Here is a 12,789-nt window from a genome sequence, read left to right as displayed (position 1 = left end):
AATTAGAAGTGATGACAACAACAACAACAACAACAACAACAACAACAACATGCACTCCTCTCACAAGACCAAGTAATATAGCTTTTCTTTCTTTTCTTTTCTTTTCGCTCTTTTTGGCAAGGAAAATATTTAGCGGCGAATATTAACCACCCTTAAAACAACAGGCGCCCAATTATGCGGTGGCGGCGGCGAGGGCGGAGAGAGGCAACGCTTTGTTTTGGAGTAAGGTAGGGTTGGGTAGGGCGCCAGCAAGGGTAAGGCACGGTAAGGCAGGATAAGACAGGGAGTAAGGTAAGGTAAGGCAGGGTATGACAGGTAATGCAGGTAAGGTAAATTTGGACAGGGTAAAACAAGGAATAAGGTAGGGTAAGGCTGGGTTAGGTACGGTTGGGCTAGATATGTTTGGTTTGGGTTAGGCAGGGTTGAGATGGATAGGTTTGGGCTGGGTAAGATATGGGTGTGCTGAATATGCTTGGGTTGGGCTAGGTTAGGTAGAGTTGAGGTTGAAAGAATTGGGCTAAGATGAGGTGGATAAGGCTTGATCGGGCTATGATGGGTATGACTGGGTTAGGTTTGGCAGGGAGCGGGTTAGGTTGAATTGAAATGGATTTGCTATGATGAGGTAGGGTTGAGGTAGATAGGGTTGGGTTGGTATAAGCTTGATAAGGCTTGATCGGGCTATGCGGGGTATGACTGGGTTAGGTTTGGCAGGGAGCGGGTTAGGTTGAATTGAAATGGGTTTAATATGATGCGGTAGGGTTGAGGTAGATAGGGTTGGGTTGATATAAGCTTGATAAGGCTTGATCGGGCTATGGTGAGTATGATTGGGTTAGGTTTGGCAGGGAGCGGGTTAGGTTGAATTGAAATGGGTTTAATATGATGCGGTAGGGTTGAGGTAGATAGGATTGGGTTGTGATTGGTAAGGCTTGATTGGGCTTAGCTGGATTTGATAAGGTTGGGTTTAGTAGGGAGTGGGTTGGGTTGCATTGGGTTGATAGTGGATTGGTTGAAACTGGATTAGGTCTGAGTTAAGCTGGGACGGACTACGCAAAGACTGATCTAACGTCACTTAAACCAAGAAATAAAAGAAAATAAAAAAGACTCACATTCTCCTTATTCTCCCTCCATCCCCAGAGCCCCAAAAAACAACAGTTAGCTCCTCAATCAGCAGGCCTAACACTGTGCACATCCACCTTCATTATACAACCTTTTCTTTCAACATTTTACTCTACGTTTACCTTATACATAGTCCCCCGATCCGCAGCGGAGAACGATTAGCTATGCGCGTGAATGTAAAGAAGGAGAATACAGATAACAGAGTGGGAAGTAAAAACAGAGAGAGAAAATATTAAGGAATGGAGAGACGAGGATAACCAGACATGGAAGACATAGAAAAACGATTAGCTATGCGCGTGAAAGTAAAGGAGGAGAAGACTGATAACAGAGTGGGAAGTAAAAACAGCGAGAGAAAAGATTAAGGAATGGAGAGACGAGAAGGACTAGACATGGAAGAAGGGAAAAGAAGGGATGAAAAGAGGAAAGTAGAGGAGAAAAGAGTTAAGATTATAGAATGGAAAATAGCGGGTTGGTTTTTTTCATCATTATTTCCCTTTTTTTTTTTTTTTTTTTTGCCCTTGAGCTGTTTCCTTTCCCGTAAAAAAAAAATGCTTGAAGAGAGAGAGAGAGAGAGAGAGAGAGAGAGAGAGAGAGAGAGAGAGAGAGAGAGAGAGAGAGAGAGAGAGAGAGAGAGAGAGAGAGAGAGAGAGAGAGAGAGAGAGAGAGAGAGAGAGAGAGAGAGAGAGAGTACACGGTTATAAGAGGAAGCATACATAATTAAACTACACAGAAAACGACGCTAAAATAGAATAGATCAATTGTCCACTCTATGTGAATTGGCCACTCCTCTCTACTCTATCCAGGAGCAGTAAGTAGCGGGCTTTTTTTTTTTCATTATTGTTTTCTATTTTCTACGCCCTTGTGGTGTCTCCTCTGCTGTAAAAAAAAAATAAGTAAAAAAAAAAAAGGTGTGTGCGTGCGTGCGTGCGTATATACATTCTTCCGCGGAACGCTCCCACCGCCACGTGAACAGTTATCGAGTCAACAGAGTATTTTCCGCTCAGGTGATCAAGCGGCGAACAGGTAAGATTGTATAAGTAATAAACCGTTCACCTGCTTCGCCGCCGCCGCCGCCGCCTCCCGGAAACTTGCATCTTGGAGTGACGAGCTGAGGTTTTTTTTAGTTTTATTTTTTTACTTTACTTTTTGGTATCTTGGTATCTTTACTTTTTACTTTACTTCCTGGTATCTTGGTTTGAGGAGCTACGTTTTCTTACTTAAATTTTTACTTCATTTTATTTTTCTACTTCATACTTACACACACACACACACACACACACACACACACACACACACACACACATGAGCTTCGTTTTTTACTTAACTTTTTACTTCGCTTTTTTTTTTGCTTCTTTATACTCACACACACATACAGACATACAGACAGCAAACACACACACACACACACACACACACGGGCCGCACCTCCCCTTCCAGGCTTCCGGTCAAACATGATGAGGGGTAGGGTAGGTTAGACAAGGGAAGGGTAGGAAGGAGCAGGGGCGAGGTAGTTAGGGCAGGGAGAGACAGGGGAAGGTAGGAAGGGGTGGGGTAGGGAAGGATAGGCAAGGGAATGATAGGAAGGGGTAGAGTAAGAAGAGGGAGAGTAGGCAAGGGAAGGAAGGGAGGGGTAAGGTAGGGGATGGTTAAGTTAGGCAAGGGTAGAAAGGGTAGGGTAAGGGTAGGTAAGGGAAGAGTAGGGTAGGAAGGGGAAGGGTAGGAAGAGGGAGAGTAGGCAAGGGAAGGAAGGGAGGGGTAAGGTAGGGGATGGTTAGGTTAGGCAAGGGTAGGAAGGGGAAGGGTAGGAAGAGGGAGAGTAGGCAAGGGAAGGAAGGGAGGGGTAAGGTAGGGGATAGTTAGGTTAGGCAAGGGCAGGGTAGGCAAAAGAAGGGTAGGGAGGGGGAGAGAAGGAAGGGTAGGGTAGGAAGGGTAGGGTAAGGTAAGGTAAGGCAAGGTAAGACAGGTGGGTAGATGTACTTAAAAGCGTTCTCTTGGGCAGTTTTATTGCGTTTACTTCCTGTTCTAACCGTGTACTCTCTCTCTCTCTCTCTCTCTGTCTCTCCCTCCCTGTATACTTTGACCATGTATATTTCCTTCCTCAACACAAGCTTCTGTTCTAGCGTTCTCCTGTCTAGTTAAATTATGTATACTTTCTTTCGCTTATAACCGTGAACCCTCCCTCTATTTCTCTCCTTTGTATACTTGCCTATGACCATGTATACTTCCTCTCTCACCACACGCTTCACTCTTCCCTTGATTAAAAGAGAAACAGAAAGAAAATGAGGCTTGATGATTGGTGGGCATGGGGAGGAAGGGGAGGGTATGGGTATAGGGGAAGGAAAGGGTGAGGGACCAGAGTAGCAGTATTGGGGAGAAAGGAGAAGGGGAGTATGGATATAGGGGAGGAAGGGGGTGAGTAGGGGAGTATGGGGAACATGGGTACAGGGGAGGAAGGGGGAGGTAGGGGGGCAGGAGAGGAGTACACTAACACCGCTGTCTCAACCTTCCTGCTTCTGCTGATGTTGAGGAAGCATCTGCTACTTTTTATGGGGCTTTAACATTGGTTCTGTGTGTGGGGGGGAGGGGTGGAGGGGGGGAAGGGGAGGGGGGAGAGCGGAGGAATGTTTGTGGGGGGGAGGGAATGTGTGCGTGGGAGGGGGTTATGTATATGGTGGGGAGGAGGTGGATGGGGGATTGTAGGGGGGAGCTGTGTTGGTGGGGGGGATTGTAGGGGGGAGCTGTGTTAGTGGGGGGGGTTGTGGGGGATTGTAGAGGAGTTGTGGAAGGAGGAGGTTGTGTGTGTGTGTGTGTGTGTGTGTGTGTGTGTGTGTGTGTGTGTGTGTGTGTGTGTGTGTGTGTGTGTGTGTGTGTGTTTTTTTTTTACACGAACGCTACCACCACCACCACCAACAACAACAACAACAACAACTCAATCACAGAAATCATAACAGTAATAATAATAATAATAATAATAATAATAATAATAATAATAATAATAATAATAATAATAATAATAATAATAATAACAGCAATGAAAATAATTAACCCACTTCCCATTTTCTTTCAGCCCCTAACGACCCCGGACACCACAAAACAAAATCATCTTCACACAATTTTTATACAGGACATAAAACCTTCGCAAGAACAAACACACACACACACACACACACACACACACACACACACACACACACACACACACTCTTTCCAAACCACAAACTCGCGCGAGCACCCTGATTGATACGCGACACACACACACACACACACACACCGCAAAATACATACACCGATGATAACAAGGCGACGAGGAGGCGAACAAAAAGAAGACGAACGCGGAGTCTCCCTCTAATAGAATCCAACACGATATATAATCTCATAACACGATCCGAACCGATTCCCGCGAGCGTGTAATTCAATAAACAAACGCTTCTTGCTTGGAGGAGGAGGAGGAGAGCGGGTGGATGAAGAGAAGACAGAAGGAGAGAGGGAGGAAAAGACTTTGCATGATATATATATTTCTTAATTAAATCTAAAGTATTCGTATTTGTGATGTTTTGGTGAAGTATAATGTATGGGTTATCTATCTTCCTATCTATCTATCTATCTATTTGTTTACCTGTTTATCTATCTACATATTCACACGCCTTGTTTAGCTTTTAACGCCTTACTTGAATTCTCTAACTTCCAACATCGGCGGTAACACAACACAACACACACAACAACATCCCAGCGAACCCACATCATCACCACCACATCTCCCCCTACCTCACCCCCTTCCCCTTCCACCACCACACACACACACATACACACACACATCCCCTCCCCCACCGTCAGCAGTCACATCTACGACTACTAATCGAAGCGTGCGTGGTGACATTTAAAGTCGGGAAAGGTTGATTAGCATGTATTCGCCCGATTACGAATGCACACACACACACACACACACACACACACACACACACACACAGTCAGTCAGTCAATCACTCACTCACTCACTCACACACTCACGAATCGATTCATGAACTTCGTTGGGTGACTGTGAAAAATCGAAGTGATTTTATTTTCCTCGATTTTTGTTTCGGTAAAGTTTATACCCAGTCAGTCAGTCAGTCAAGCGATCGATTAGATAAATTATTGTTTCCAGTGTTGTCAGCTAATGATTTCGATGTCAGAGTGTTCGTGAGAGATTGCAAGTATATATAAACACCTATTCTCGGTCTAGTTAGCTTATGATTTAGATGTTTGAGATTATAAAAGGAAAATGGTGGAAAATTATAGTGATTATTAATGATTGTGGTCAGCTAATGATTTCGATGGCAGAGTGTCCGTGAGAGATTGCAAGTATATATAAACACCTATTCTCGGTCTAGTTAGCTTATGATTTAAATGTTTGAGAGTATAAAAGGAAAATGGTTGAAAATTATAGTGATTATTAATGATTGTGGTCAGCTAATGATTTCGATGGCAGAGTGTTCGTGAGAGAATGCAAGTATATATAAACACCTATTCTCGGTCTAGTTAGCTTATGATTTAGATGTTTGAGATTATAAAAGGAAAATGGTGAGAAATTCTAGTGATTATTAATGATTGTGGTCAGCTAATGATTTCGATGGCAGAGTGTTCGAGAGAGAATGAAAGTATATATAAACACCTATTCTCGGTCTAGTTAGCTTATGATTTAGATGTTTGAGATTATAAAAGGAAAATGGTGAGAAATTCTAGTGATTATTAATGATTGTGGTCAGCTAATGATTTCGATGGCAGAGTGTTCGTGAGAGAATGCAAGTATATATAAACACCTATTCTTGGTCTAGTTAGCTTATGATTTAGATGTTTGAGATTATGAAAGGAAAATGGTGACAAATTATAGTGATTATTAATGATTGTGGTCAGCTAATGATTTCGATGTATGAGTGTTCGTGAGAGAATGCAAGTATATATAAACACCTATTCTCGGTTTAGTTAGCTTATGATTTAGATGTTTGAGATTATAAAAGGAAAATGGTGGAAAATTATAGTGATTATTAATGATTGTGGTCAGCTAATGATTTCGATGGCAGAGTGTTCGTGAGAGATTGCAAGTATATATAAACACCTATTCTCGGTCTAGTTAACTTATGATTTAGATGTTTGAGAGTATGAATGGAAAATGGTGGGGAATTCGATGTGATTGTTAACCTGGTAAAGGCGGGGATCATGTTTCTTAAAGGCCCCTCTAAGCGAATTAATGGAAAAAAATCATCACTCACGCAAACCATTTCATAATATATATCAACGCATTTGTGATCAGTTCATGCATCATCTATTTTTGGGGGTTTATATCATGGCAAAAATTTGGCCCGTCGCTGCTACCGGGTTAACGAATGTAGTCAGGGTACACAAAACGGGTTGATAGGGCGTGTAGGGCGATGATCGACTAACAGACCCGTTATGCGGATAAGGAGGAGAGAGAGACAGATGAGAGACAGATGAGAGCTTTACAGACAAACAAATCAAACACACACACACACACACACACAGCACGCCGGGGGTATACAAATAAGGTGCCCGATAAACAGTAAACTACACCAGAACAACAAACGCATACCATACAACTGTACACTCCTATGTCTTTCCTTCTCCCCACCTGTACCTTCGCCACTAACCCACTCCCTCTTCTTACTAGTCCCTTGATAAAAAAAAGGAGAGATATGAACTCGTAATGGGGAAAATGAATGGAGGGGAATTAAATACGATAACATGACGAACAAATTTGAGGTCAGTTGGTTCCTTGATATTACCGGAAAAATGAAAATGACTGAATCGTATCTAAAAACCGCACGATTAATTAAAGGCGGTGAGCTTAAAATAAATACCTTGAAATATATATCATGTAAAATTAGGTAAAATATATAGATAAGAAATTTGCGATCAGGGTTTTATTTTTCGTTAATGGAAGAGTATAAGAGAATGAACTTTAATTGAAAAAAATATAGAAGAAGCGCTGAACTTAAAGTAGAGTCTGAACGAATGTATTACCGTAAAATTATGTTAGAGATAAGAATATTAGGCTGCGATCCCTTTCCTTTTAATATTGTGGGAAGTCCATCTAAAAAAAATATATTAAAAGCGGTCAACTTATAATCGAAGCCTAAAAGAATATATTACCGTAAAATTAGGTCAAAGAAATTAAATAATATACTTTGGATTAATTATTTTTTTCTTTTTTTTGTTATTGGAAGAGTATAAGTGACTGTATTGTAGCTAAAAAAAAACCACTAGTAAAAGCAATGAACTTATAATCAAAACCCAAATTAATACAACACTACGCAAAATAAGGTCAGAGATATAAGTAGGTAACAAACTAGCAATCAATTCATTATACGTTTATCATTATCGGAAAAGTATAAATGACGGAATCGAATGTAAAGTTAAGGGGATTAGATTCGCCAAACTCTATCCTAATCAACACCTGAACTTCTATATTACCGCAAAATTAGGTCAAAGAGATATATGACAAACTCCCGATCGAATTCCTTTTATTTTTATTGATTGGGAAAGTATAAGTAACCGAATCGAATGTAAGATAAAGGGGATTAGATTCGGCAAACTCTATCCTAATCAATACCTGAACTTCTGTATTACCGTAAAATTAGGCCAAACATGCGATCGAATTCCCTTTATTTCTATCGATGCAAAAGTATAAGTAACCGAATCGATGTAAGGTTAAGGGGATTAGATTCGGCAGACTCTATCCTAATCAATACCAGAGCTCAGGTGAGAGGAAGTCGATCAGGTGACGAATATGCCTGTGGTCAATTTGCTCTCCTACTTTTCTTCTTGTTACAGGTAGAGGATTACAGGTGAGTGAGTCCCATGAGTGTGAGTGTGAAAGGGGATTAGAAACGGTACATGGGGTTAGAACGTTCATACCTGAGTGACCGTATAATTAGAGTGATAAAAGGGGGTTTATATGTAATTGTGTTCTCTTGCTCCACCTGAACCACCACCTCCACCTCCACCTCCACCATCAGTTCGCCGTCTCCACCACCCTCCCACCCGTTAATTTGCCTACTTTCTCTCCTCCACTGTACAGTACTCCACCATTTCTTGTCCTTATCATCTTCTCCACCGAAATCCACCACCACCACCTCCACCTCCACCACCAGTTCGCCGTCTCCACCACCCTCCCACCCGTTAATTTGCCTACTTTCTCTCCTCCACTATACAGTACTCCACCATTTCTTGTCCTTATCATCTTCTCCACCGAAATCCACCACCACCATCACCTCCACCATCCTGACAACCTAACTCCACCACCGATCCTCCTTCTTCCACCTTGCAAACCACTCTCAACTTCCTTCTCCTCAACCATCACCACCTCCCACTCCATCACCTACACTCTCTTCTATACTTCTACCATCACTACTTCCACTCACTCCACCACCACCGCCACCACCACCACCACCGCCACTTCCTCATTTAAGACCATGACGCTTCAGAATGCGATCGATAATAATTCATGTGTTCTCCGCTCGGCCGCGACCCCCCGCCCAGGTATCGGGTCTTCATTACCGGGGAGTTCGAAAGGAGGAGGACCAGGTGAGACAGAAGGAAGGAGAGACAAAGGAAGAGGAGGGAAAGGAAGAAGAGGGAGAGTAATAAAGATGGAAGTGAAAGGAAGGGAAGAAGGGTAGTAAGGGGAGATAAAGAGGGAAAGGAAGAGGAGGATGGGTAAAAATAATAACGGAGGAGGAAAATATGGTCTAACGGCGAGAGGAAGGACAAGGAGAGAAAATTGACGGGGAGGTAAAAGGAAGGAAAAAGGAGGAGGAAGTAGGTGGAAGGGCAGGTAAGAGGGGAAGGAAGAGGGAGGAGGGAGAAAGGAGGATAGCAGCATGATGGTAGAGTGAGGGATAATGTGGAAGAACGGCGGGAAGGGAAAAAGGAGAGGAAGGAGAAATGAGATGAAAGGGAAAGAAAAGAGATGAGAAACGAGAGGAAGAAAAACAAAAGGAAAGAGAAAGGGGAGGAAGGGGAAATAAAATAAACGAGAAACGAGAGGAAAGGGGAAAGAAGAGAAAGGAGAAGTAAGAGGAAGAAGAAAGGAGAAGAAAGAGACAGGAGAGAAAGAAGAAGAGAAGAGGGTACTTGCCGGTAGAGAAGGAAGAGAGGAAGGATAGAAGGATGAAGAGAAAGACCGGAGTTGGGAAGGAAGAGAGAAGAGAAATGGAAAGAAAGGAAAACAAAGAAAAGAAGATGGGAGGTAAGAAAGATAAAAGAAGGGGAAGAAGGGGAAGATAGTTAACAAGGAAAGTAAGATAAGAAAGAACAAGAGAATGAAAGGAAGGGAAAGAAAGGGAAGAGCAGTGAGAGGAAGGTAAGATAACAAAGAGAATGGAACGGACGGAAGGTAGGTAAGACGAGGAGGAGGAGGAGGAGGAGGAGGAGAGGAAGAACGTTGAGAGAGGAAGAGGGGGAGGGAACGGACCGGATGTGTCTTTACTCCACAACCTACCTTCGCCAATTACGTCTCTCTCTCTCTCTCTCTCTCTCATAATCCGCGTCCTTGCCATCGTCATAATAATTCGGGGCAAACAAAAGCAAACAAAAAGAAGCGGTGTTTGTCTAAGGCGTGGCGTGTGTTTGCCGCCGACATACATTTCTCCACAACTCCAAAAAAACCACAGGCGAGAGAGAGAGAGAGAGAGAGAGAGAGAGAGAGAGAGAGAGAAAACTCCACCCTATTAATTCCCTGGTTGAATCACACACGTACACACACATATACACATACACACATGGGCGCTATAGGGAGAGTGTGTATGAAATTGCGTACGATACAGAGGCTTAATCTAATCAGTATCTCATTCACACACACACACACACACACACACACACACACACAGCCAGAACATCTCTCTCCCTCTCTCTCAAGCACACTACGAAATGCATTGGTCTTCCCTACCACTGAATTACACGAGTTCAAAAATGAGATGTGAGTCGGAGTGTAGCCTCTTGCAAACTCCTTTATGTTCTTATGGTTCCTTCCACTCCGTCATCCCTACTGAGTGTGAGTGAGTGAGTGAGTGAGTGTGAGTAGCTATTCACAGCGGCTCTCAGGTGTTACTCGCAGCGGTGAAGAAGAAGAGGAAGAAGAAGAGAACAAAGAGAGTCAAGGTGTGAGATTCTTGCACTGACCAACACTAGGGTGAGAGAGGGAGAGAGGGAAAGGGAGAGAGAAAATTAAAGGAGGAAAGACGGAAGGGAGAGAGAAGTGCTATAGAGATGAGAGATGGAAAATTAAGAGAGGGAAGGTAGGAAAGATGAGGAGGAGGAGGAGGAAAAGATGATCAGTGAAGGAAAGGGACGGAAAAAGAGAGAAAGAGGAGGAAAGGAGAGGAAAAATAGTGAGAGAATGAGGAGGAAAGGAAAGGATGAACAGTGAGAGGAAGGAACGGAAAAAGAGAAAGAGGAGGAGGAAAGGAGGGGAAAAACAGTGAGAGAAAGGAAAGGAGAGAGAATGAGGAGGAAAGGAGAGGAAGAACAGTGAGGGAAAGGGACGGGAAAAGAGCGAATGAGGAGGAGGAGGAAAGGTAGCCAAGAACGGTGAGAAGAAGGAACGGAGAAAGAGAGAAAGAGAGAGAGACGCGAGTGTTCCCATCAGCGTGTCTTGCCCTGCTCGCCTGAATGAATGAGCGCACAAAAGAAAGAGTCAGGAGTGTGAAAGAGTTTCCTCGCCCGATCATCCCGCCGCTGCCGGGCCGAGGAGGAGGAGGAGTCGCGTGAGTGTTGGGAATTAAGTTCTTGCGCGTCGAAACAGGAGCTTGTGTGCCGGTTTTTGCTCTTCACTCATTCAGGTCTCGGCGGTGTTGAGATGCAGCGTAACTGTGGCGTCCCGCGGGGCAAACAGGCCATCGGGATGCAGCAGCAGACAGCGCCGACACGCCCCTCGCCTCCCCGACACGGCGGCGGTGGCGGCTGACGTGGGGGAGCCGCCGCTGCCCGCCATGGTCTGCCCGCACCCTGACGCGATTATCATACGTGACCGAGACCGATCCAGACCTTTTTGCACGCCCAGGAGCCGGGGCACGGAGACCAACACGACCTCCCCCACCCCAGCAATGCCCAAGGAGCTGAACACCGCCGCGTCCTGCCGGGCAGCGGGCGTGCTGGCGCGGCGGCCACAGACGACACAGGAACTCCCTCAGCGCCCGGGGTTTATAATGTGATAAGCGTGAAGATACAAACTGGCGGAGTTAGAGATAAAACAAGACTCTCACGACCCCCCCGGAGCATAAATCTCCGCCCCCCGCGCGGGGAAAAAACTTGGCTGCGGCAGCGGCGCCAAGACACCTGATCAAGGCGGCGGGTACTCACCTGTGTGGCGGCGGCCAGCAGCAGGAGGGCGTAGAGGAGGGCGTCGCGGAGGCTGGCTGCCCCCCCGGCGCGGCCAGGGGCGTGACACGCCATCGTTCGCACTGTCACTCGCACACACGAGGCCACAGGGACGCCAGATCCTATCTCAACATAGTGCCACAGGGCCACACGTAACAGCAGGTTCCAAGGCGGGCACGGCACCTCCTCTCAGGGTCAGGTGGCAGCGGGCGGCACACACACGCGACACACACGACTCACACGCCCCGACACACACTCGTTAGGGCGCTGCTTGGTTCGCGGGGCGGCGCGGGCCAGACACTTGGCATAGTGTATCACCATCAACCATCGAGTTATTTTAAGACAACAGTAAGGCACAGGATTGCACTCCTAAGGCTTATCAAAGGCTTCACAGGACCAGGTAAAGGCACTTGTTGGGTCCACGTCCGCGCCCTCGCTCCCCGCCACGAGTTTGACGTCCCAGGGGCCACACGGGGCAGGTGGGGCCAGGGCAGGGCAGGCAGGGGCAGCGTGCAGGGCGTGAGTCCGCGGCAGGGCGGCACGCACGGCTGGACAGCGGGCAGGTTGCGGGGGGCGGCAGGAAGGCGGGAGCGCGTGCAGGGGAGCAAGGGAGTGCGAGTGAGAGCAGGGGAGTGCGGGAGGTGCGTAGCGGTGTGTTCGGCGCACCGGCCAAGTAGCGACTGGCGAGCGGCGAGGCGGCGGAGCGGGCCAGCGGGGCGGGCGGCGGCGGGCACACGCGGGGGCACACACACACACACACACACACACACACACGATACACTCAGCAGCGGCAGCCACCCCCCCGCCCCGCCCCACGCTGCTACACCGCCACCGCCGCCACCGCTCACACCCGCCTGCCCCGCCCCACCCCGCCCCGCCCCATCGGCACACCGCACTTTCTACGCTTTTATGCAACGCTCTGCACGGCCTAAATGCTTCATTGAGGGGAGGGGGAGGGGGAAGGAGAGGAAAGGGGGGGCGACGGGAACATCACGCCGACACACACACACACACACACACACACACATACACACCTTCCTTACCTGCCACTCTCACTCACGACCTATCTACCTCCCCCCGCACACACACACACACACACACACACACACACACACACACACACACACACACACACACACACACACACACACACACACACACACACACACACACACACACACCGAAGGTTTCATTGTCAACCCACTAAAATAAATTGCACACACACACACACACACACACACACACACACACACACACACACACACACACACACACCGAAGGTTTCATTGTCAACCCACT

The 12,789-nt window shown here is 46.3% G+C and overlaps 1 protein-coding gene across 1 annotated transcript in view; it reads right to left on the bottom strand.

Moving 5' to 3' along the window:
• The window catches only part of LOC127007515 (protein jagged-1-like), a 21,886-nt gene extending 9,522 nt beyond the window's left edge, over positions 1-12,364 (bottom strand). The window contains exon 1 of the mRNA XM_050878685.1: positions 11,473-12,364. Coding sequence (XP_050734642.1) covers positions 11,473-11,565 — 93 coding nt within the window. The 5' untranslated portion in view covers positions 11,566-12,364. The remainder of the gene's footprint in view (positions 1-11,472) is intronic.
• Positions 12,365-12,789: the final 425 nt, after the last annotated feature.

This window comes from Eriocheir sinensis, chromosome 1 (assembly GCF_024679095.1).
Source record: "Eriocheir sinensis breed Jianghai 21 chromosome 1, ASM2467909v1, whole genome shotgun sequence".
Lineage (NCBI taxonomy): Eukaryota > Metazoa > Arthropoda > Malacostraca > Decapoda > Varunidae > Eriocheir > Eriocheir sinensis.
Note: the sequence above shows the minus strand (reverse complement) of the source record. Positions and strands in the feature narration are given on the sequence as shown.